Source organism: Mercenaria mercenaria, chromosome 14 (assembly GCF_021730395.1).
Source record: "Mercenaria mercenaria strain notata chromosome 14, MADL_Memer_1, whole genome shotgun sequence".
NCBI classification, from domain to species: domain Eukaryota; kingdom Metazoa; phylum Mollusca; class Bivalvia; order Venerida; family Veneridae; genus Mercenaria; species Mercenaria mercenaria.
Window position 1 is genome coordinate 23,303,795 of NC_069374.1, and position 27,610 is coordinate 23,331,404.

Sequence of the window (27,610 nt, forward strand, 5' to 3'; positions counted from 1 at the left end):
AGGCTGAAACGTCTATATAGATTAAAGATGAGTGTTTTTTCATATTGAATTTATTAAACGAGTTGAATAAAATGATAAAATGCGAAGCTCTGCCGAGGATTTTATCAATTTCATTCAACGAGTCAAATTAAATGAATGTGGAAAGTCACAAATGAAATATTCTTTTTATCACAGATTAGCTTTTCCTGTCGAAACATTAAACATTCTACTTTCTTTAACTATTATAAACAAGTCAATTTGACCAACGACTCCTACACTATAAACGACGTCGACGTCAAAACCATTTTTATGTAATGGCTTTATTAGACTCCCGCGACGTCAAACATGTGATAAATTGATTTTTTAAAATTGAACGCTACACGCAGATTCCCGCTCAGCTAGCATAATACATAGAACACAAAAGATCTCCAAGTAGGTTCGAATACCTGGCGAGGCGTTCTTGTTCTCCATGATTATTGTCTAAAGACAATATATCTTAGGTCATGAAAGGAACCCAGGGATACTAATGCAGTTAACTGACCAATTTTATCACAGAAAAGGGCGTGAAACTCTACTCTCATCAAAAGTTTGACATTGTTTTTTGCTAACTCCAACAGTTTTCTTTGCCTTATCGGTGCATTAGCTTGTTTTGACAACATTCCTGTGCAGATGTTGGGTATTTTAAGGCAAAGTCGATACAGTTGAAAAGATGTTCAGTAGAAAGGTTCTTTGAATACAATTATGTATGAGATTTGTTCTTTAAATACCCTAGTCTAAAATAATACCGTACATTCCTTACAAAACTTGGTATATGTGTTTAAATACCCTAGTCTAAAATAATGCCGTACATTCCTTACAAAACTTGGTATATGTGGCTAAAAGTGTAGAGTTTAAGTTGAGCGTAAAGCTAATAGGCATCTTTAACATTTTAGAAGTCTTCGCTGAATAAATATTAGACAATTGTTCTTATTTTTTTACGGAATTAAATCAGATGAAATGTAAAATTGAATACTTTTTAGCAGGCATTATACCGTTGCAAGTGATAAAATTCACCTAATATTTCCCATGATGTTCAGCAACAGACAGCTTTTGGACTATCAGATACACGTGCAGTTGGTCGAAAATGACGTCACTAAATGGATTATCCACGACTTACGATATCGTAACTAACTAACAATACCTTTACGAGGGCGTTAAGAGGTGTTTGGAGATAGCTGAATAACGCTACCTTAGTCTTACCTTAGGTTTATCGTAAATCATACCTTAACTTACGATACGAATAAGTTTTCGAGATAGTGTCCCCTAGTAGGTGATGAAAGAGGCCATTTAAAGGGAAGGGTATTTCGGAATAGTAAAATTAATGTATAAATACATGTTAAGTTTACATAAGTTTATCCACCTGTTTAAAAGGTAGTAAAACTCCCCCGGTGCAATGTATGACGTAATAAATATCACGAGACACGCTAGATAAACAATATGTTATCGGACCCAATCGAATTTTGACCTTGGAGGATAACAGTGCGCAAAAGAATGAACTATTAATTCGTTTTTAGGATATGGTTTTCGGTTAAGGTAACATTTTTATAAATAGTCGAGCATTTTTTTGTCATGTGGAAGCCTATGTCCCTAAATTCAGTTTTTAGAAAAAGAAAGTCTAAAGAATTCGAAAATCCAACCTGTTACTATTTTTAGAATCATACGGTGTTGTTTTGTCATGATTTGTTTTGCATGGTTTAAAGACACTGATTCTGGTATGCCAGGTATGTGGCCTATGGTCCGCGTATTGGCAGTAAGAGCCAATTTACAAGACTGGACGATTGATAGACTTGCTTCTGTTTATCATATTAAGCTACTGTATAGCTACTGTGCAGTACATAGATTGCATATGATATTTTTCATCTTTATAGCAAACCAGTTCTCACTTTTATAACGAGTTTAGAAAGCCTGATTAAAAGTGATGAAATACAACAGCATATTTATTTTTCAATTAATCCAGCTTTATAAACAATTATATCTCATTATTGCTTGATTTTTATAAAAAAGAATAAATAGATAAAGAAAATGCATTCAGGCACCTTTTTAAAAATAATGAATAATTCATGTATAAATAAATCATGTGTATTTGAACAAAGATATCTGTTTATTGCTGGATTTTATTATGAAGGTCCATAATTATTTTTTATTTATTGAAAATGCAACACAGCGCTTCTTTAATGTCTAATAAAATCCAGCAATATTCATATTTTTTTGTATTTTTTTTTTTTGTTACTTAGATAAAAAGATCATAATTAATTAATAATTGAAAAAATGCTTGGAGTTTTAAATAATTATTTCATTTTTCATTAAATAAAGGTGAGAGTTTTCTAAAATGGTGAGAATTGTCTTGATGTAAGAATTATCATTTAATTGGTCAAGAATGAGCAATTACAATTAGTATATTATCAATTAAAATAATTTTGTGTATAATCTGAAAAAAGCTGCATTTCAATCAGTGAAATGTATAGCACTAGAAATAACCAATTTACATATCAATAAAATTTATGATCCTCTGACATGGACTACATGTCAAGTCTACAGGGGTTTTATGGACCCTTATCAGACTGGACCAGACAGGATCCTGTTTATTGGGGATTAAAGTGTCTGGCTTTTAGGGGGTGGGGTCACTTATATAGGAGATTTTTTTTGCCTTTAAGTCCCCTATCGGTTGAACATCCGGAGGGGACAATAGAAATCATGTCCATCGTCCGTCCGTATGTCCATCCGCAAATATGGATCGTACAATTGTACACAAAAATTATTCTAGCTAGGTGCAATATGCAGATTACTTAATTTTGCTTGTAGGTAAGATGTCAAGGTCACTATTGAAGGTCAAGTAAAAATTATTAAAGGCGTCATAACATTTTCATGCACCGATTGATTATCTTAGTGCTACACACAAAATTGCACAAACACTGACCAAATTATGGTCAATTTTGTAATGGCAGTATGTTAAAGAGGTTGTACAATGTGAAACAAGTGTATGAGAAAGTGCTTAAACACATCCTTACTATATCCTATGGGACTGAATATTTCCCAATATGGAACATTTACGTATCAGAATTCCCAATATTGGGGGTATAGGCTATGTTCCCAAAACAGAAAGAAAAAAACATGTTTTTCTTGTGTGCAATATCTCCTCTCATGTAAGATTGTACGTCACAAATATAAAACAATCTGACCGTCGAATTATTTCGACTAATGTATCAACATGATATATGCTTGTTGGTTAAATGTCAAGATCACTGTTTAATATCAAGTAAATATTTGTTTCCAGTCCATAACTTTTATATGCCATCATGTATTTTCTTACCACTAAACACAAATGTTCCTCATGACCAGATAATATGACGCATACATAACTTAGCGTTGGTGGTCAGAGGTCAAGGTCACTATCAAAATTAAAGTAAAAATAGTTTGATTCTTAGCTTTGAAATGCCTTGAAGCATTTTTATATACTACACTCGCACACATGTTCCCCGTAACCGGATTATGTGGAACTTGTGTTACTTGTTTCATGACCCATGCTATTGTGCGTTTTATTCGACCTAGCTAGCGACCACAAAATCCGGACGACCACCGAACCGGACAGTCTCGTAAATGCTTAATTTTTGTCTTTAACCTTGCTCATCTGTTTATGATGAAATGGACACTTAATGTTCAACAACACAGCGAAGTTACAACGGTTAAATTTAAGTATTTTACAATAAATGCTACATTTCATTTCGTCTGCACACACGAAACATGTTTACATGTCGGGGGAAGTCGGATGTGACGTGATGCGCATGCGCATGCGCAGTATCTCCGTGAGATCCCGCTATAGATCTTAAAGTCCCATGCGAATATGAGGTAAGCAGACGAGACCTTAAGTACACACTTGAACCGGAGAAATACAGCTTTGATAATTAAGTGAATGATCTTAATACACCCTTAACCACATTTTCATATCAAAATATCCACTTTGACAAGCGGAATTTTAAAAGATTCAGTCGGAAGAGATAAAAGATCAAATCATCGATTCAAGAAACAACTTTCCCTTGGTTGAAAATAAAGTTTAATTCAATATTGAACGTAAATTGAAAATCAATAAAGTGACAACTCGCTGTCCATATATGATCCGGAAACAAGGTACTGTTAGACCTTAAAACAACGTGATTCGGTGGCCTCGAAAAAGTACTTGACCTAATTTTAGAAGTAAACAAATTAGTTGGGAGGAGAACCTAGCTTTGTTCACGTGGAATTTCAACCATTAGATATATCTATTTCCCTAGTTATCGTGAAAAATATTACGAAAGTGTTCGGTTGTAGGACGCTAGACAGTAATGTAAAAATTGAAGGTAAAATAAAATTGTTTCCACTCCATAACTTTTATGTGCTTTAATGGATTATCTTACATTAGTACTCAGTCTGCACACAAATTCCCTATGATGAGACAATGTGCCGCGTACATAATAGATCTATGCTTGTATAAATGACAAAAACTTGCTGGCAAAATGTTTCAGCATGATTAAAAGCAAATTTCACGTATTTTCGTGTCCTGATTTTCTATTTTCCCCAACAATTGGAGCTTTGATATTTGGCATGGGTTTGACCCTCTACCATATTGTCCATATTATTGCCCTAAGGTCAAAACTGGTTTTAAACTTGTAGGGTCTAATTTAAATATGAAAGTCAGCAGTTGGGTCCGAATTCGATTGTCGGGCCGCGAAGTGAAAAAGTGGGTCTTTTGGCACCCAACTGTTTTTATCACTTCTACAATGGTCTAGGGGGGTTTACTCATATGCAGCTATTCCAATGTGTTAGGAAGCGATAAGTGGGTCTCTTTGATTATAACTGATTGGTGGGTCAAAATTTTATATAAAATTTATAAAGGAACCCATTATTTAACCAAATATGAGTATATCTATATATATGAACTTTGAAAATCTTCTTCTCTTGGTATTTAGCGTGTGATATCAGGGTTTTACTGTCCTGTCTTTGGTAATTGTTCAAATTATTGCCCAAGTTTTAAAAATGTGTGTTACATATGTATACAGTATATGCTAACAAAGAAGAAACGCCACTCTGTACTTGTACCATTACATTATACAAACACACTTGAAGCCTTATACACAGGTGATCTCTTTAGGGTCAACGACCCTCCTGTTTACTGATTTTTGCCCATTGATTATTCAATATTAGTAAGCTATAGCACTTTCTTATTCAGGTCTGGAGTATTTCTCAGCATCCGCTGCCTAGAATTCGGCAAATATTTCTTAATAAGATCAAAGGCCCGGCAAGTACATGTAATTCATATGTATGGCCAGTATGAATGATGAGAATCTGTACTGGACAAAAAAACTACTTTTGAATTTAAAACTACATTTGAAAGACCTTTGTTGTGAAGGATTTTCATTGATTAACTATTCTATCATATCCGATCCTACATTCCTACAATCCTGTCATTGTGATTGATAATTAGACGGTGTAGGATATGGAGAAAACAGTGTTCTGTAGACTATCCTTTCAAAGTATTATCTGCTGAAGGTCAGACTTGGAGGTCGGTGATGAACTTTACTTTACAGATACAATCTCATTGCATCAGGAGAATAATGAGATATGTTTTATTTCTACACCGTGATACTTATATAGATCAAGCATAATGTTTACACACCATAATTCAAGACATTTTTCATTACAGGTTCAGTATGTCTGGACTTACAACGCCGTGTGATGAGACAGAAAGAACTGGTAGGTTGACTGCTAGTATTAAATGATGTTTAAAGGTGATGTTTGATTATTTATTTATCAATTCTATTGCCTGTAACGTTGCACTGATACAATTATAGGTCATATGGCGATTTTCCAGTTATGATGGTGGAGCAAGACCCAAAGTGCCCCTCCGTGCATCATTTCATCGCGAGCAGGCACCTGGGTAGAACCACTGAACTTCCTAGAAAGCTAGAATGCTGCCACACATGAAGAATTCAACGCCCCTAGTAAGGCACACATGTTATATCTGAATGAAGAGTTTTAAGTTGCACCAACGCAGTTTAGTTTTAGGTTATGTGGCAAATAAGGGAAGAGGCCAGGTGCCTCTCCGGAAATTATTGTATGCACTGGTAAGTACCTGGATAGATCCATCAGCTTATAGTTAGTTAGCCAGTTAAATTGTTTCCTCACCCAAAAGTAATTTTCAAAAAGTGGTAAGGAACAAGTGATGCGAAACCAATCAACTGTAAATTTACTGAATGTTGCAAGTTTCCGTAATTGCTAATTACAATTGCTGTCAAATAGGTTTATGGTAGAAATTGAATACTCTTCAAAAAGGAGGTACTCTATTATGGGCCTAATACCTTAAATTGGTATAAAAGTCAGCGGAAGTAAGAATAACACTTTTCTTCAAACTTTTAACCTTACATGAACCAAAAGTTCAAAGTGAGCTGTTGGTATAGATGGAATGGTCCAGTGTTCTTTTGTTTTTCGTCCATTATCTGCCATCTGTACTTTACATAAACATCTTCTCCTCTGAATCTTCTGGTCAGAATTACACCAAATTTGTTCTGTAAAACTATCATCTTGACAAGGTTCTTTCTCACGTTTGTTCAAAAGATTTTGCTTGACCTCTTTGTTTATTCAAAATGTTCTGCTTCACCCCTTAGGGACCCTTAAAACTAAATATAGAAAGACATTTAAACAACTTCTTTTCATGATCCACTTGATTGATCTTCATTAAACTTTGTTTAGATATTGTACTAGAGATCAATCAAAGACCAAATAAAAATCCTACCTTGAATTTAACTGTGCACCTGTATTATACAAGTTAAAAGGGACAATTTAATAACTGTATGGTTAAAAACATACTGATAAGCCATGATGTCTCCCCAATCCTCCCACCCCCATGGGAGAAATATTGTTTTTGTCCTGTCCGTCCGCCCGTTAGGCAGTCCTTCCGTCACACTTCATTTCCGATCAATAACTTGCGAACCGTTCAACTTAGATTCTTCAACCTTCATAGGGTGGTAGGGCTTATTGGGTAGACGACCCTTATTATTTTTGGGGTCACTCCATTAAAGGTCAAGGTCACAGGGGCCTGAACATGGAAAACTATTTCCGATCAATGACTTGAGAACCACTTGACCCAAAATGTTGAAACTTTATAGAATGGTTGGATATGCATAGCAAATGACTCAAATCGATTTTGGGGTCACTCATTTAAAGGTCAAGGAGACAGGGGCCTGAAAATGGAAAACCATTTTCGATCCCTAATTTGAGAACCACTAGACCCAGAATGTTGAAACATGATAGAATGATTGGACTTCAAGAGTAGATGATCCCTATTGATTGTTAAAGGTCAAGGTCACAGGGGTCATCTGCCTGTCACAAATCATTTTCGGTAAATAACTAAAACCATTTGACTTAGAACCTTCAAATTTCATTGGGTGATAAGACTTACAAAGTAGATGACCCAATTATGTTTTGGGTTACTCGATCAAAGGTTAATGTCGCAGGGGCCTGAAAACGGTTTCTGATCAATAACTTGAGAACCACTTGATCAAGAATGTTTAAACTTCCTAGGATGATTGGGAATGTAGAGTAAATGACCCCTATTGATTTTGGGTTAGACCCCCCGGTCATTATTCTATAGAAAAACTGACCCCTCAAAGTAAAATACTGACTCCCTAAAAATGACTCCCTTCGAATCTCATAGAATAACGACCCCGGTTATTATTCTATAGAAAAAGTGACTCCTTCCATGTAAAATACTCACTACCGAAATTACTACATTCGAACTCTCATACAATATCGATTCCCGGACATTATTCTATTTAAAAAAGTTACTCTTTCCGTGTAAAACACCGGCTCCTAAAAAGACTTTCGACGATAATATCTATTAAAAAGTGATCCCCACCAAACCTAACGGACAATTTTACTAGATCTACAACTCTAATACCCTCCATTGCCAATAGTTAACATTTTGATTATACTACTGCTACTGGTGCCGCTACTTCTATTGCTATTACTACATGTACTTCTTCTTCTTCTTCTACTACTACTACTACTACTACTTCTACTACTACTACTACAACTGCTACTACTGATACTACTATACCTGCTTCCACTAATACGTCTTGTACATCTACCTCTTCTTCTCCTGCTGCTGTTGTTGCTGTCACTTATTCCTCTGCTGCTGATGCTGCTGCTACTGCAACTGCCACTGCCACTACTACTACTACTGCTACTACTACTTTCTATTGTTGCCGCTACCGTACTTTACTGCCACTGCTAAGTATTGCAACTTCTATTAATACTAAGTTCTATGCTAGCAGTTTCTTGTGCAGTTTTTTTCTGAAGAATTACTTCATACCGAAGTTTGCAGGGATTATTGACACTGATGTGTTTGTTGAACGTATTGTGAATTGTTATTTTCCTGAAAAAATGTATACACCAAGATACAGCGTCTAGAAATAGAATCCCTTTTCCCGTTGCGGAATGCTCTGATTTCTGTGTCAAGTGATGCTATCTGGGGCTAATGGTCAAACGGAAGGACGGACGGACGGACAAGGGCAAATCTATATGCCCCCTCCCCCGAGTGGGGGCATAGAATGCAGCAATTAGGCCTTAGATACATGAGTTATCACTAAATTTGACCAAATGACCGGGGGTCGTTTTTTTATGAGAGTCAATATTCTTCGTGAGGTTCAGTTTACTTCACCTTGGGGAGTCATAGTACTATGATCTGGAGGTCATAATACTATGACCGGGGGGTCGAAATACTTCATTACACCCTGCGCCCGGGAGACATATGAATTTACTCCTGTCTGTGTGAGTGTGTGTCTGTCAGTCACAAATCTTGTCCATGCTCTAACTCAAACATTTCTTATCCGATCTTCACTTACTTGAACAAAATATGTTTGCCAATACGATTTCGGCCAAGTTCGATAACTAGTCGAATCGGTCCATGCACTTCGGAATTATGGCCCTTGAATTACCGAAAATACTGATGCCAGTGATACAGGTCTTGATGCATTGTTGACTCAGATACATAAAGGAGAAGAAAGACAAATCTAGATGATTAGGTAGTTGTGGGGGACATGCGCTTTTCTCAAAAGTAGCTCTAGTTTTGCATGAATTAGTGCCACTCAGCATTTTAGGGGATGATAGAGCTAAATGTAGAAATGCCTTTAGCAACTTCTTCAAATGAAGCATTTAGTGAATCTTCATTTTTGGATTGTAGCATCATTGTAAAGTTTTCTCCCAATTTGTTTTAAGTGGTGAAAATTGACTTCTTTTAGAAGCCACTAGAGCCAGAAATTGAAATACATTTGAATGGATTCTACTCCTGCACTGCTAGGTGGATCTTCATGAATGAGACTTGGTCTGAAGCATCATCTTAAGTTCCTCAGTAAAATTTTACAAATGAGGGAGCTTGGCCAGAGCTAAAATAGAAATAGCTTTAACAACTTCTTCTCATGAACATTTTGATGGATCTTCCTCAAACTTGGTCAATAGCATGATTGTAAGGTCTTCTCCCAATTTATGCCAAATGGGAATATTAAGCCCCATTAGTGTTAGCAAAAACTTAAAATAGAAATACCTTAAAACAACTTCTTCACATTAACTGCTTGATGAAACTTCATCAGACATCAGTATATTTAAGTACCATTTTTCACGAAGCGCTCAATGGATCTTCATAAAACTTGGTCTATAGCAAGTTTTGCTCTATAATTTGTTCAGTTGGGTTTGCTTGGACCCTTTAAGGGGCCTCTAGAGTTAAAAATAGAAATACATTTAAATGACATCTTCTCATGAACCGCTTGACGGATCTTCATCAAACTTGATTTGTAGCATTTATATAAGGTTCTTTGCAATAAGAGACACTTAAGGTATGTCTTTTTATCACTTAGTAATAATGCATTTGTGAAAAAGAGAATTTATGAACTATTATTTTGACATTGTTAAATTTGTTTTACAACATTACGGAAGTTAAAACAGACAGTTCAAATACTTTATGTCCGTGGTTTTTAAAGACCACGGAGACTCAAATTCAGATGCAATTTGGTTTACTTTGGTCAAGGTCTAGGTCAGTGTTACTAAAATTTGATCAGTAAAACCTCGCACTAAGTACAATACATGTGTTTTATATCAGATTATGTTTTAAGTAAAGTGTTTGGTATTGACAGATATTAAAAGTTATTAACAATTGTAGACTTGTATAATTAATGCAAACCTGGGCACAAGGTATAATTTGATGGTTTATATAGCTAAATGTAGCATTTCTGTGGCGGCAACACATTAGGTTGATATGTAGTGCAGCTCTGCATTCACCAACAGTAGAATTAACTTTTTCTTGTGTGTAATTCAAATACAAGTTTTTAGTACCATATGTCATGCATTTCATTTGTTTATTGATTACCTGCCTTTAATATATAAAATATTTCATATTTTTATTTATTTTTCCTTACCAATTTAAAAATAAAATCATAAAACAGATATTAGCATTTGGAAGCATTCACCATTTATGGATTTCCAGACAGTTTCAAACTTCAGAATGTCTTCATGAATTATATGATATATAGTTGTGATTTATATACATTGTTAGTATGTTGCCCTATTACCTAGAAGATATTGTGTTGGCATGATGTACGTTTTGTGAAAAATGTCCCTATGTGAAGGGGGAAGGAGGGGTGGTGGCGTTTGTAACTCTGTTACAGATTCTTGTTGAATTTGCTTGTTCTGTTGTCCGTTATCAAAGACGCACAAGATGATAGGGTTTTTGTCAGTTCAGAGCATTGCCCTTGCGAATAAATTAAATTAATTAATTACAACATGAGTTAGCACAATTAGACTTTTTACTTGGGAAAATATTTTCTTTCTGCTAACAAAGTAGTTAATGGGGACATGGGCAACATTTAGTGATTGCTAGATATAGTTTTTCAGTACAATCTTGGGAGTGGTTCTGATTATTAATCCCCGCCACGAGCGATGTGGGCTATAGGAATGCTCTCCGTCCTTCCGTCCGTCTGCAACAATTGTGTCTGCTCCTTATAGCATAAACCCCTAGAAGGAGTTTGAGCTTTCCATTTTGTGTTTGCTCTGTTTCTCCTTACCCCATAAAGAATTTTCATGAAACTTGGGTCAAATAATCGCCTCATCAAGACGATGTGCAAAACTTATGAGTCAGCCATGTTGAATTAAACTCAAGGTCACAACTCGAGGTCAAAACTTTGAGCCTCCCATTTTGCGTCAGATCTGTATCTCTAAACCCCTTGAAGGATTTTAATATGACTTGGCTGTAATATTCCCCTTATCAAGACGTTGAGCAGAACTCAAAATTCCCACATGCAAGCTCAAGGTCAAGGTCACAACACAAATGTTTGAGCCTTCAATTTCCATCCAATGTCACAACCTTTTCACTTTCCATAACAGCGGCGGGGGATATGGCTGTCTTTCAGACTGCCTTTTTATTGTGAAATATACAATTTAATGAATATAAAGAATCTGATCTTCCTTTCTACAAATGCTTATCAAACCTTAAAGCGACTAACCCACACAAAGTAGTGTCAGATTTTAAAAATCAGTCTTTTGCTACAATCACATATATGCTGCATATTCGATGTTCTAACAAGGTATTTTTCATCAAATTCTGTTGAAAATCTTTGTTTTCCTAATAAATTTAAAATAAAACATTCGTCTACAATTTCTGATAAGGGTTTCCCGGTTTATATAAAATCGGAATTCCCGTCAGTAAACATCACGTGATTATCAATAGAGCGCAGACGTACAGTTCGATTACTAGGTCATACGTGTTTACACTTCTTCAAACCAAAATTTCTCTACTTACAAAATGACTTTTCTACTTTTTGATTATGTTTTGTTTTAGCTTGAGCTCACGTTTTTCTTAAACAAGACACACTAAAATATGGAACCCTGAGTTTAGGTTACAAAACGCAATCTTTAATGTTAACAAACATGATGTTTACGAAAACGAAGTACATGTATCGCACAATATAGTGACGTTTTTAGATGTAAACAAACAAAATAATAACATAATATGAAGTCAGTACACTTAGTTTGTTTACGAAGCAGTCAGTATATTCTCGTTGGCCTAGAGCGGTTACGGTATTCGTATTTTACTTTTTCGTCGCGAATTCGATTCCCAGACCCGTTAAATTTTGTCTGATTTTTTTTCAGTACAATTCAATGAAGACAAAACGAGTTGATAAATCTAGTTCTAACATGTTCACTAAAACTATATGTCACAATTGACACGTAATTATGTCTAAATACACTCCACCTTTAATATGATATAATGTTTTTCAAGCTTTCCTGTGATACTTTTAAACATGTACGAGTTAGTTTTATAAGTTTTATACACCTCACTTTAATAAAAGCATTGCCGGGCCATAATTTTAGGATTGATTGATTTATAGATACTACCAATTTTATACGAAAATAAGAGAAAACACAATAAATTAGAAGTTAGAGAAAAACAAAATTACACAAAGTATGTAATGCAAACTGAAAAAAAAGTAGCGGATCGAACTCCAGACAAAAACGTTTAATACGAATACCGTAACCGCTCGGCCAACAAAGAATCACTAACTAAATCGTAAACTTAGTGTATTGACTTGATTTTATGTTATTGTTTTGTTTTCTACTTCTAAAGTAAATCATGCTGACGTCCCTAATCGGTAGATGAGTATATGAATTGAACCATCAGACTACATAAGAACGTTTGGTCGACTAAAATACTGTCGCGTCTCGTTCTATTTATATATCGCTGTTTACAAAATAAAACGTTGTAACGGTTTATAAAAGTTCATGAGAAAAACTGCAAAAAATCGAATGTTCCCGTAATTCTGGAAACTATAAACTGGTCAACCATTATGTTTCATGTAAATATATGAAACAGTGGCGGCATTTTGCCATTCGGTGATATTGTTTTTAAATACAAATCACAATGTATGGGTCAGTCGCTTAAAAATGTTAAAATTTCAAAATTTGTAATTTCTTGACATTTTTATGTAGAGTGAAGAAGAAGCCATCATTATGCATAGTTAATCTCAAAGGTAATGCAGTTAGAGCCCACCGAGCCTCAGAAACATTCCTTGTCTAGTGTAAAGTGGGAATGACTGTTTCATGATGAATGGTCTTACTGAATATAAAACTACTAACCAGAACTTGCAATGGTGTAAAATCTGAGTTAACGTTATTCTCTTAGTAGGTTTAAGTGGCATATGTACTCGCTCTTTAAATTATTACAAATGTACCTTAAATCATATACCTGTTTTATCTCATTCAGATATGTTACACTTTGATCGAGTTTTTATTGTTAATTAGGAGAAAGCTGTCTGTTTCAAAGAGTTTATGTAAAATTGCCATAATATAATCAATATAATAAGAAAGTTTTCGGTTGCTAGAAAACAACGTGCTCATAGTGAGGTATTGCAGTAATAATTAACCATCAGTTTTCGGCCAAGTTCAAAACTGGATTTCCAGAGATCAGAAAGTAGTTTAAACAATAGAAAAACCATGTTTACACTCTAGAGGCCACATGCCTTACCTGATCTTAATAAACCTTTATCTGAATGTATCAATAAAATGTTTGTAAAGTTCAAACTGGGTACCCAAGTCAGTTCATAGAGAAACATCGTTAACACTCAAGAGGCCTTCTTCATGAGACTTAGTCAGAATGTTTGTCAGTTTAAAGTCTAGAATAAATTTGTAACTATGTCATCAGATCATATTATTAAAAAAATGGTAAATGATCTACTGATTTACCTAAAATGTGGTCAAAATGTTTGCTTTAATGAAATCTAGGTCAAATTAGATACTATGTCAATTGGGGTAAAACTAGGTCAGTAGGCAAAACACTGGGCCTTTAGTGCAGCTCATTTGTTGGTTCATCTCATACATCTCCAAAGAAAATAAGGATCATGTAGTTCACCATGAATCATTTTATTTTATTTATCATTTATTTTAGGTGGTGCCTATGTTCGCGAAGGCAGTGTACAACAAGGATCTGTTAGGAAATCACCAGTTCTCGAAATCACTGGACCAGACCCAAAAAAAGTTGTAGGTGTCATCTCTATTTGTTACTGTTTCATATTCCAGTATGATGATTTGTACGCTTACCATTAGACTTTTTTTAGGATGATTGCCTGTGTGCAGTACGTGATAATTATTGTCAGGACCCTGTCTTCCTTTATTTGTTGCACTCCTCCTTACTGTGAGGACCCTGCGTTACTGTTATGGCCCTCCCTTATTGTTGGGACCCTCCCTTATCATTAGGACCGCTCCTTATTGTTACCACCATGCCTTATTGCTAAGACCCTGCCTTATTGTTAGGATCCTCCTTATCATTAGGACCCTGTTTAATTGCTAAGACCCTGTTGTATTGTTAGGACCCTCCTTTATTGTTAGGAGTCCTCCTCATTGATATGACCCATCTATCTTGTTAGGACCCCTCCTTATTGTTAGGACCCTGCCTTATATTTAGGACTCTGTCTTATTGCTAGGACCCTGTCTAACTATTAGGACCCCTCTGCTTTATTGTTAGTACCCTGTCATATTTTTCGGACCTTATCTTATTGTTAAGACCCTGCCTTACTGCTGGAACCCTGTCTTATTGCAAGGATCCTCCTTATTGCTAGGACTCTGTCTTATTGTTAAGACCCTGTCTTATGGTAAGGGCCCTGTCTTATGCTAGGAACCTGCCTTATTGTTAGATACCCACTTTGTTGTTAGGGTCCGACCTAACTGTTAGGACCCCTCCTTATTGTTAGAAATCTTCCTTATTGTTAGGACCCTGCCTTATTGTTACGTAACCGCTTTATTGTTATGGCCTGATCTAACTGTTAGGACCCCTCCTTACTGTTAGAACCCCTCTAACGTTAGGATTCTGCCTTATTGTTAGTACCCTGTCATATTGTTAGGACCCCTCCTTATTGTTAGGAACCTGCCTTATTGTTAGGACCCCATCTTTTATATTGGTCTTTTATTAGCTCGACTAATTGCAGAAACGTTCAAGCTATTCTTCTCACCCTGGCATCGGTGTCAGCGTCGGCATCCCACCTTGGTTAAAGATTTGTCATGCAAATACGTATAGCTATCATTCAAAGACATATAGCTTTGAAACTTATTTTTTTATTCTAGGTCAATTACCAACTTCACTTGGTCAAGTCCCATAATTCTGACATGTATTTAGGACAAATTATGCCCTTTTAGGACTTAAAAGTCCAGGTTTAAGTTTTGCATGCAAGTTACTATCTCCAAAACTAATGCAGATATTGAACTGAATCTTTACATGTGTCTTCGGGGTGGTTATAAAACTAGGTGATAGCATCAAGTCCTATAACTTTGACTTGCATATTGGCCTAGTCATGCCCCCTTTTGAACTTAGAAAGTTTTGCATGCAAGTACATATACATATTTATTATACATCTCTTGTTGGTTATATGTTGTTAATATTTAAAATGATATCAAATAAAATATGCATGTAATAATCTGTGAAATAAATCTTCACCGAATTTGGCTTCTTACTGTCATGAAATGGCCACTAACAGCTTTTTTCATATAATTCAATGTAAAAATAAGACTAACTTAAATAAAAATTAATTGTATGTTTTCTATAGTGTCACCTCTTTTGAAGGGGTCATATTAATTGCATATTATATTTGACACCTGCTGGCATAGTATTTTTGGCACTTACATTACTGCATTACTTCCTGATTCCTGTTTTTGAAATGACAGGTAGGCAGTCGCTGCTATTATTTAATTAGGTTTCGGTTTTCCCTCCTAGAACAAAAGCTGTCTGTGACAGGACAAAAACCATTTGACCTCATCCTTATGTAAAATATATACACGAAATTTGAAATCTGCTACAATGGTAATGGATTATGTGAAATATAATTTATGTTAAACTTGTCAAGATAATAAGGCTGCACTGACTGGTCTATGTTGACTGAATAATTCCAGATTTCTTTGTTTACATTACACGACAGTTTCATAAACATTTTATAGTGGATTCTTTTTTCACTCAGACCCCAATTCTCTTATCCTTATATAGCAATTTGATCAATCTATGCGACCAACTGCAAGGAGTTCCCTGACAGAATTGGTACCAGTTGGTGTTAATTAATGTACAACAAACTTCTGCATGTGATGTATTTTCTTCAAGCAAAAGCAATTCTTATTTGTTTTATTCTGTCTAATTTCAGAAATTACAGAAAGATCTAGACGACAGTAGACTTCAGCTCTCAGAAGAAAAGATGCTGCAGGACTTAAAAAAGGAAAAGGAGGACTCAGTAAAGAAATTAGAAGCACAATTACAAGGTCTGAATGGTTGTACAAGAAATATAAAATTCATCAATATATTTATTTTATTCCAGTTGAGAGTTTTATGATAGTTTTAAGTCAGTCTTTTTATCCGATTTCGTGTATGGTCTATAGCATCATAACATCTTATTCATACTTAAAATGATACTGAACCGTGGATGAAATATTCATACACTCAAGATGACATACAGGTCTTGTAAACATTGCGCTGAGCAGGTTTGATGGTCACAACTGTAGGTCATAAAAGGTTTGAGACTGCCTTGGATTTCTTGTCCATTAGTAACTCCTTGTATTACAATTTTGAAAATTATGTTGAACTTTTATCCAGATTATATGTAGAACCCACATTCCTGTTGCAGAGGCAAAGATCAAGGTCACAGCTAAAGATAAAATGTTTGATCTTAAGCTTTTATGTCCTGTTCATGTATATTAAGCTCACCTGTCACGTAGTGACAATGTAAGCTTTTGTGATCGCCCTGCATCCTTCCGTCGGCGTCCGTCGTCTGTCCACAATTTTAATCAAACTTGAACACAACTTGTATTGGCATACTGTCTCAGTTCATTTCGAAAACTGGCCAGATTCCGTCATGAGTTCCAGAGTTATGGCCCCTTAAAGGGCCAAAATTTGCTATTTTGGCTTATGAATAAGATAGAGACAACAATTTACAATCGTTTATAATCAAACTTACACAAAAATTGTATTGGCTAATATCTCGATTGCATTTGAAAACTGGCCATCCCATTGTTGGTTCCAGAGTAAGGGCCCCTTAAAGGGCCAAAATGTGCTATTTTGGCTTTTGCGGCCATATAGAGACTTAGTTTCTGGCTTGATTTGATACAAACTTGCAAATTATCTTTAACAACAATAGATATTGGATACCATGATAAATCTTTTAGATCTAATCATAGGTTCCGGAGTTACGGCCCCTGATTGAGCCCTGAAAGAGCCAAAATTTGTTAATTTTTACCTTGTGAACACGATAGAATTGACATTTTACTTTCCATTTAAACCACACAACTTAAGTCACAATAAGGTCTCCGTTCCTTTTGAAAATCGGCTAGATTCCATCTGACTGTTACCGACCCTAAAAGTGCCAGAATTTTCTATTTTGGCCCTTACAGCCATATAGAAGTTTTATTTATGATTTGATTTGATACAAACTTGCACAGAACATTTATGTTGATGATCTCTCGGCCAAGTTCGAAATTCGGTCATATGGGGTCAAAAGCTAGTGTAACGATTACTGAATGCATAAAGGGAAGTAATTCCATTAATATGCAAATTTGTAAACCTGTCAATTGTCATTGGAGTAAGATGACAGTATATATGCGCATTAAATCACCTTTGGTGAAAAGCTAGCTCATCACCAAAGGTGATTTAATGCGCATATATACTGTCATCTTACTCCAATGACAATTGACAGGTTTACAAATTTGCATATTAATGGAATTACTTCCCTTTATGCATTCAGTAATCGTTACATTACTTTCCCCTCCGAGAAATCTCGTCCCGAGATTTGGCCTAGGAAATTCATGGGTAAGGCAACTCCAGTCCGGCAGTTGACTTCATCCCACCGCTGCCACCATTTGTAACGTTTCAGTGCCACACAAATCCCGTCGGTGAAAAGCTAGCTCATCACCAAAGGTGATTTAATGCGCATATATACTGTCATCTTACTCCAATGACAATTGACAGGTTTACAAATTTGCATATTAATGGAATTACTTCCCTTTATGCATTCAGTAATCGTTACATTACTTTCCCCTCCGAGAAATCTCGTCCCGAGATTTGGCCTAGGAAATTCATGGGTAAGGCAACTCCAGTCCGGCAGTTGACTTCATCCCACCGCTGCCACCATTTGTAACGTTTCAGTGCCACACAAATCCCGTCGGTGAAAAGCTAGCTCATCACCAAAGGTGATTTATCGCTCTTATATACTGTCATCTTACTCCAATGACAACTGACAGGTTTACAAATTTGCATATTAATGGAATTACTTCCCTTTATGCATTCAGTAATCGTTACACTAGGTCACCCGCTCAAATCAAGGGAAAAGTTTGTTAACACCCTAGAGGCCACATTTATGATCCTATCTTCATGAATCTTGGTCAGAACGTTTATCTTGATGATTCTTATGCCAAGTTTAAAACTGGGTTATATGAAATCAGAAACTAGGCCACCCGGTCAGATCAAAGGAAAAGCTTGTTAACACTTCTGAGGCCACATTTGTGATTCTGACTTCATGAAACTTGGTAAGATTGTTTATCTTGATGATTCCTAGGCCAAGTTTGAAACTGGGACTTGTTGGGTCAAAAACTAGGTCACCACTCAAATCAAAGGAAAAGCTTGTTAACACTGTAGAGGCCCTATCTTCATGAAACTTGGACAGAATGTTTATCTTGATGTTTAACTGGCGAGTGATATAGAATATTTATGGAACTTCGATTGACTGTTCAACTCAAGATAATTTGCAATACCCACATGTCAATTTCACTGAACCAAAGTCAGTGTCACAGCTGATTGTCAAACCTTAAAGCCTTTGATTTTGTAACTTGTCTATGTTATCTAAGTTATCTAAGCTTACATATATGTATTTATGAAACTTCGAGAAAGTGTTTCACTCATAAGGACCAACTACAGATCATATTATTCAACTGCACAAGCCAAATATTAAGGTCAAAACTAAATGTCAAATGTTAGAGCCTTGCATTTCATACACTTGAGGGAGTTCATAAAAAAATTGGGTTGAATATTCCAGTCACCAAGACGATGTTCTGTAAACTTGTTCCCATGCATTATCAAATCTATGAACAAGCCAACTTCACCAATGAGCTTTCTATTCCATATCCTGTCAATTTCTTCTAAACCCCTTGAAGGAATCTATAAAGCTTATGGTGTTCAATTAACACATGCCAAATGTCACCACAGAAAGTCCATGAAAATTCAGTCCTACTCGAATTGCTTTAGGTACTATATAAAGCTGGCACATGAATTACCAAATCATATCATATCATTGATAAAAAGCAATCCAAATTTCATTATTACATTGTTATTCTAGTTTCTGGAACATGTTTGATATTGCTATTGCAAGGCTTACACCTGCAATCCACCCATTTGAATCAAATGACAACTAATTCATCTTTAAACATTTGCCTCTGGGTCTCCGTGGCTGAGTGGTAAGGGTTGCTGACTTCAAATCATTTGGCCCTCACCGATGTGGGTTCGAGCCATACTCGGGGCGTTGAAATCTTCATTTTAGGAAGCCATCCAGCTAGCTTATGAAAGGCTGGTGTTATTACCCAGGTGCTCGCACGTGATGAAATAATGCACGGAGGGACACCTGGGGTCTTCCTCCTCCATCAAAGCTGGAAAGTCGAAATATGACCTATGTGTCGGTGCGACGTTAAACCCAAGAAAAACAAAAACAAAAAAAACAAAAACAAAAAAGCATGCCTCAGTCCATAAAATCTGAAGATACTGAACTGAAAACATGTGCGTGAAATTAGCCAGAGTAGCCAGAGTTCAGCCAGAGTTTAACCAGAGTAGCCAGAGTTCAGCCAGAGTTTAGCCAGAGTAGCCAGAGTTCAGCCAGAGAAGTCATAACTCTGGTTACTCTGGCTGGCCAGAGTAGCCAGAGTTCAGCCAGAGTAGCCAGAGTTCAGCAAGAGTAGCCAGAGTTCATCCAGTATCCAGAACTCTGGTTACTCTGGCTGGCTGAGAGTGTTACTAGCTTTTGAAGATGTAATTTCAATATGTGTTTCCAAGTTAAGACATCACTAATAGTAATCCCAAGATATTTAGCATTTCCTGTAGTTTTTAGTTCTTAATTAAGTCATTTATATGGAAAGATAAATAATCCCAAGATATTTAGCATTTCCTGTAGTTTTTAGTTCTTAATTAAGTCATTTATATGGAAAGATAATATTTTTTCTCTCTTTTTTTTTTGCGATTCCTATTACGTCGCATTTATCAGGACTGAATTCCATAGACCAATTACGTTCCATTCTTCTAATTTTGTCAAATAATCTTGAACTTTGTAAGAGTCTATTAACGAGTCTATGTTGAGGTATATGATAGTGTCATCAGCAAATAAGCGTATTCTACCTTTAACAGAGTCAGTAAGGTCATTGATAAAACAAAGGAAGAGACAAGGACCCAACACTGAACATTGAGGAACCCCCTGATAGAACTGGTAAAGAGTTTTACAAGGTTTTACAACATAAAATGGAATAAGTACTAGTTTAGTCAAAGAGTCCGACTCAGTCTGATAGACAAGACAAAAGTTGATCACAAAACCTCACCTTGCCACACAGTGACACGAGCTAAAAAAATTCAAGTATAGTGTATGAGGGTCATTCAATATATAATGGTAACTATTAAATATCATTTAACCTGACTTAGTCTTACCTATCAATTTTGTTCAGTAATGTAAATTGACTTTTCACCATTTTCACACTGTTATGTAGGGCGTTCCGTTTGGACAATCGTGATTTTTTATTTAATACTAAACCGCGATGCACGATGGTACGATGATACACTTGATACATATAAAACACTAAAAAATCAAACCTGAGAGTACCAAAAGGGTCGTTTCGCAATAGGTATTACAGTATTTTCTCTGGCTATTCTGGCTAGCCAGGGTAGCTAGAACCAATGGACATCTCGGAAATTCTAGCTTTTCTGGCTAGCCAAAGTAGCCAGAGCAATTGACATCCTGGTTACTCGACTGCTCTGGCCAGCCAGAGTAAACAGATTTCTGTTACTCTGGCTGAACTCTGGCTACTCTGGCCAGCAAGTGTAACCAGAGTTATGACTTCTCTGGCTGAACTCTGGCTGAACTCCGGCTGCTCTTGCTAAACTCTGGCTGAACTCTGGCTACTCTGGCTGCTCTGGCTAATTTCACGCACATACTGAAAACTCATATTCGACATCAAATTTGCTTGTTCTGTCCGGTTTTCATAAACGAAATTTATAAATACCAAATCGTTAGTGTATAGATAAATAGTTTATTAACAAAAAGTTACAAACCCATGAGTTCACATATAACATATAATCATATAACATTTGAATAGTAATGTCAATGGCGGTGTAAAAAAAGTAAGTGGTTTTACATATACGCATAAACTCAGTTGTATATCTATGCAATTTGATATGTTTTTTAAATAATTATCTTTATCATAAACAGTTCTGTCAATTAACATGTAACTCACTGAACATATCAACTACATACTAAACTCGTTATTATTAAGTGGGAACCTACATAAACATGTAATTATCCAGATAAAATGTCAGAGAGGAGAAAAGTGTTTTCAGTTGATAACAGTTCTGTAAAGTTTGGGTTTTTTCCAGTAATATTTATGGATATACTTCGCTCTGAGGTCTTTATATAATTTACATTCTAGTAAAAAGTGAAATTCATCCTCTAGGTTATTACATATAACACATTTCCTATCATTTCTTGGAATTTTGTTCGACTTGTGCCATCTGCCTGTTTCTGTTAATAACTTATGCAATGACAATCTCAGTCGTTTAATGCTATTCTAAATTTCTTTATATAAACATTATCTAAATAAGACTTAAAACCGAAGGTTGAAAACAGTTTGCAGGAAGAAGCTCTTGAAAAATTCTCTAAAGATTCATTCCAGTGTTGCATGCAATTATCTCATATTCTTTGTTTGAAGCTAAGTAAAAATAAAGTTTCATTTCCTACTTCTTGATTTAACCAAACATAATGAAATCCTAATTACTCTAATAATGATTTGACTGATTTTGCCCAACAATTATTGTTTGGTTTAAGTTCCTTCTGATATATCATCATGTCATAATTTTATTATCTAATACAGTCTATGATTATAAAAGGTTCTCTTCCTAACGCTCCATATATAAACGAATTTTGTGTTTGTAACTGTCACCTAATAGATTTTTGAAAAACTGCAAATGCATATTTTCTAACTTTGATTCTTTAAAGTCCCATACACACAACCATAGTTTAAAATTGATATAATTAGCTTATCGAAAAGATCTAGTGTGTGTTACTGAAAAATTATTAAAATTCTGTATATACATTTGATGAAAATTGCCTTTAGTGCCTGCTTAAGCTTCATGAGTATTTGAAAATGATCCGCCTGTGGTAAAAACTACTCCTTAATATGTGAATTTACTAACTATTTCAATTTCTGCATCTCCATATACAAATCTTAAATTTCTTCTATTTCTTCCCCTATTTCTAAAAAACATTACTTTTGTTTTATTTGCATTTACAGTAAGTTTCCATTTGTCGCAATATTCCTTTAACACCTCTAGACCGTATTGGAGTTCTTCTGCTGTTTTGGATATAAAAAATAGCGGTCTCGTCGGCGTACAGTAGTAAAAATAGTTTTAACATTCCTAGGTCGATGCCATGAAATCCTTTGAGGATAAAAGTATCTTCTAGATCGTTTATGTACATAGAAAAAAGAAAAGGTGACAGACATTCCCCTTGACGAACCCCTAGCATACATATAAAGCTTTCGCTCAGTGTATTTTGTACAGTAATTCTTGACTTAACAATTGAATACATAGATTTTAGAACGGACATATTTTCACTCTTACGCCTATCTGGATTAGTTTAAGCCAAAGATTATCCCCCACAATAGAATCAAAAGCTTTCATATAATCAATAAAGCAGACAAACAAATGTTTATTTTCGTTAAGTATATGATTTATTACACTTTGTAGGACAAACATGTTGTCAACTGTTCCCATTTGCGGTCTAAACCCTGCTTGTGTTTCGATATATATACGTGATAGTATTCAGCCCATTGTGTACCCGCCCGCTTAGCTCAGTAGGTAGAGCGTCGGTCTACGGATCGCGGGGTCGCGAGTTCGATCCTCGGGCGGGGCGTGTGTTCTCCGTGACTATTTGATAAACGACATTGTGTCTGAAATCATTAGTCTTCCACCTCTGATTCATGTTGGGAAGTTGGCAATTACTTGCGGAGAACAGGTTTGTACAGAATCCAGGAACACTGGTTAGGTTAACTGCCCGCCGTTACATGACTGAAATACTGTTGAAAAACGGCGTTAGCCCCCCCCCCCCCCCCCCCCCCCCCCCCCACACACACACACACAAAACCAAATAAAAACAACATTTATTTAGTCGTGTATTCATGATTCTGGTAAAAACTTTTTCTAGTGTGCTTAACAGTGTGACACTCCTATAATTTTCTGGTGAGGCTAGATCTCCTATTGTGAAAATAGGTATTATAAACCCGTCTTCTCGTGTATGTGGAAAGTACCGTTCATTTAATAGCTTATTAAAAAGTTTATACAGATACGGTAGTAAAGATGTGGTACCATATTTGACAAATTCTTTTATAAAAAATCTGGCTCTCCGGATTTCCCGTTATTCAGCTTTTTACACGCGCGCAAAATTTCGCTTTCAAACATGCTTTGAAATTCCCCTTTTACAAACCGTTCATTAAAATAAATTGCATCTTCGTCTGGTTGAAAAAATACTGAATCCGGAATGTTAATGGCTTTAAAATACTCGGCAAAAGTTTTATTCAATACGTTCTGTTTCCTATCACGTACACTTGTACTTTTTAACAATTTCCAGAAATCTTTTGCGTGTTTGTACCGTATATCTTCTAACTTTTTAGTTTCCTTACCATCATAATCTGTTTTCATTTTTCTTAAAATTGTTTTATATTCAGTCCTAGACTGAACCATATTTTTTTCTATTTTCTGTGCTGTTATTATCTCTGTATATATTCAAACTTGTGTAAATTCTTTCTACTTTGTTTCGCACTCATTATCATACCAAGGTTTTTTATTTTTATCAAACTCTGAGAAATGTGTATTTCTTTTGAAAAGTGGGTTACAGGCGACTGTCAAAAGGCCGTTAAATTGCTGTAAATGTTCCTCAATACCCTGTTTATCTGTAATAGATTCTAACTCTGGAATTAAAGGTTCTAGTTTTTGATATGCATTTGTATTGAACTACTCTAAAAAGGTCTTTTTTATCATGATTCAAGATATATTTATAATTTACATATTCCATTGGTCTACGGATCGCGGGGTCGCGAGTTCGATCCTCGGGCGGGGCGTATGTTCTCCGTGACTATTTGATAAACGGCATTGTGTCTGAAATCATTAGTCCTTCACCTCTGATGATTCATGTTGGGAAGTTGGCAGTTACTTGCGGAGAACAAGTTTGTACTGGTACAGAATCCAGGAACACTGGTTAGGTTAACTGCCCGCCGTTACATGACTGAAATACTGTTGAAAAACGGCGTTAAACCCAAAACAAACAAACAAACATATTCCATATTTCCCTCGACCACATTTTCATCATTGTTTTGTTTACCTACATCATTACCTTGAATAGAAAAATTTATTGTGCAATGATCCGACAGAATATTTGGATCCTCAACATCAAAAGTAGTTAATATTGACATAATATCTGGTTTACAAAAAACATACATCTACAGTGCTGCTTCCCGCATTCTTAACTCAAGTAAAGAGAGAGTGGTGGGGTGGAGGGGGGGTGGGGGGGGGGAGGGGGTCCCAGTTAGGTGCCTGCGAAAAATGTTTCTTTTTCATTAAAGTAAAATAATTTCACTATTCATAAATAGTTCTAAAAGTTCCGGAGAGTCAAGTTTGTTGTATCGTTTTCCTCTCAAACCCAGAATAATTAACAAAGAAAAACGCAATTCACTTTTCTCCCGATTTTCCAAAGTTGTAGCGTTTCCCCTTGGTGCCCCTCTTCGTCTAGTGGGTTTTTACTGGTTCTATTTTTAGATACAGACCTACTTCTCTGCGTTCCAGCAGTGGACGATGTCCGCGTTGTGTTTTTCACTTTCTGTGCATTTTCAGTTTTATTTGTGGTTTTAGTCTGGATTTGTGGGACAGAATTTATTGTTTTTGACTTCGTAGTACTTCTGCTACGATGTGGAGTTTTAAACACTTTCTTTAGGGTCGTCTCGTCACTTACAGGTAAGTTATTTTCACTTTCAATGATGCATGTATTGATATCACGTGGGGGAGATTTATATTTAGCTGAACTTGACATTGACCTACACCTGTCATCTTCGTTTACATTTTTGGGGTAGGCGTGATCACTCTGGTTTCCAGGTCTTCTTTCATCGTTTCTTTCGATTATGTTTTCAAATTCGAAAACTTCATCACGAGCTAAGTGTTGAGAGCTTTGCTGCTTTCGTGTTCACGTGCGCGATGATCTGTTTATCTATGTGAGCTATCCAAGGGTGGATAAGCTGTTTTGTCAGTCATTCATTTGCACTCTTAGGGTTGAGTTTTATTATGCTTCCCGAAGGGGGAGCAGATATAGTCACCACCTTGTCCGACCGTCAGCTTATTGTAAAAAAAGCATGTCCAGAGACAAAATTATATAAGGAATTGACTTGATACTTTACATATTGATATAGGTCAGAGAGAGGAATTTTCTTTGTTTTTGGATTTAACGCCGTTTTCAGTAGTATTTCAGTCATATAACAGCGGGCAGTTAACCTAACCAGTGTTCCTGGATTCTGTACCATTACAAACCTGTTCTCTGCAAGTAACTGCCAACTTCCCTACATGAATTATCAGAGGTGGAGGACGAATGATTTCAGACACAATGTCTTTTATCAAATCGTCACACAGAACATACGCCCAGCCCGGGGATCGAACTTGACACCCCACGATCCGTAGACCAACGCTCTCCCTACTGAGCTAAACGGACGGCTTCAGAGAGAGGAAGTGAATTGTCAAAGAACCATAACTCTAGTTGACACCATTTTTGAATAATTCCCCTTAATGTAAAGAGCTTGTCCGGAGCCCAAGTTCAAAATTATGAAAGGGATTGACTTGATACTTAAATGTAGATAGAGGTCAGTTAGAAGATGTGCAGTACTAAAGAACCGTAACTCAAGCTGACCCCATTATTTATCTCCCTTTATGTGAATAAAGCTTGTCCAAAGCATAACTTTAAATCTACTCGAGGGATTAACTTAATACTTTACATATGTATATAGAAATCAGTAAGAAGGAGTTCAATGTCAAAGAACATTAACTCTAACTTACCCTGCTTTATTTGAATTATTTCCCTTTATTTATGAAACCTTTTCCAGTGGTTTACTTAAAAGTATTAAAATGATTGATTCAATAATTTTTACACATTTATAGAGGTCAGTGAGAGGAAATTGAGTATCTAATATATATTTTAATATTCTCCTTTTGTGTTAAAAAGTTTGTCCAGAGCATCTCTCCTTAACTACAAGAGAAACTTTTAATTCATACAGAACACACTGAGGGGGGAGTGTAGTACGTATAAACAATAATTATGGATCACCTTATTTTATTATCTCCCTTATGTATAAAAGATTTTCCGGAGAATAACTTGAAAACTGTATAAAAGATTCACTTTATCTTAAAACATTTATTAAGGTCTTTGAGAGGAAGTGCAGTAATTAAGAACCATAACTCTATATGACCTTGTTTTTGAATTGTTTCTCTTTTCTGATATTTGCTTCGGAAAGCATCCAGGTGTTACCGAATGCCTCTTTTTGTTTATTTTGTTCTGTGCTTTTTGTATATAAAAACAACAGTCTTTAAGTAGGAATAGAACTTTCTTTTCCTAACTTCTTTTTTGTCTTGTTTAATTCTTTTTAAATCAACGCGGCATTGTTGTCACTTGATCGTCGGCGTTGGTTAAAATTTTTGTTTAGGTCCACCTTTTCTCAAAACTATAAGCTACAGCTTTGACACTTTGCACACTTGTTTATCATTTATTAGTTGACTGTAAGCCAAGAACCATAACTCTGATATGCATTTTGTTAAAGTTATGGCCCTTTTTCAACTTACAAAGTTTGAGTATCTTTGTTAAAATTTTTGTTTAGGTCCATCTTGTTTCAAAAACTATGAGAACTACAGCTTTGAAACTTTGCACATTTTTTATCATCATTAGATGACTGTGTAGGCCAAGGTCCATAATTATGTTATGCATTTGTCAGTATTATGACCCGTTTTGTTTTAGTTTCTTGGTTAACATTTTTGTTTAAGTCCACCTTTTCTTAAAAACTATACAAGCTACAGTTTTGAAACTTAGTACAGTGCAGGCCAAGAAACATAAATCTAACCTGCATTTATTTGTTAAAATTGTGGCCCTTTTCGTACATAGAAATCATGAACTGTAACTCTTTTTCTTACATACTGTCCAGCACTTGCAGACGAGCAATGACACCCGTAGGCGGTGCTCTTGTTTTTTTGCCACCAAAGGCAGAGGAATATTGTTTT

The 27,610-nt window shown here is 35.7% G+C and overlaps 2 protein-coding genes across 5 annotated transcripts in view; both read left to right on the forward strand.

Annotated features, from left to right (window-relative positions):
* LOC123529642 (uncharacterized) overlaps positions 1–27,610 on the forward strand; it is a 582,930-nt gene that overhangs the window by 509,896 nt on the left and 45,424 nt on the right. The gene's annotated exons all lie outside the window — the stretch shown is intronic.
* Positions 1,351–27,610, forward strand: part of LOC128548399 (uncharacterized) — a 56,399-nt gene continuing 30,139 nt past the window's right edge. For 2 of the 3 annotated variants that reach the window (XM_053523054.1, XM_053523056.1), the window contains exons 1-4: positions 1,351–1,551; positions 5,696–5,745; positions 13,982–14,073; positions 16,218–16,332. In XM_053523054.1, coding sequence (XP_053379029.1) covers positions 5,703–5,745; positions 13,982–14,073; positions 16,218–16,332 — 250 coding nt within the window. In that variant the 5' untranslated portion in view covers positions 1,351–1,551; positions 5,696–5,702. Of the gene's footprint in view, positions 1,552–5,695; positions 5,781–13,981; positions 14,074–16,217; positions 16,333–27,610 lie in introns of all 3 variants that reach the window. The other variant, XM_053523055.1, reaches the window with a different exon arrangement.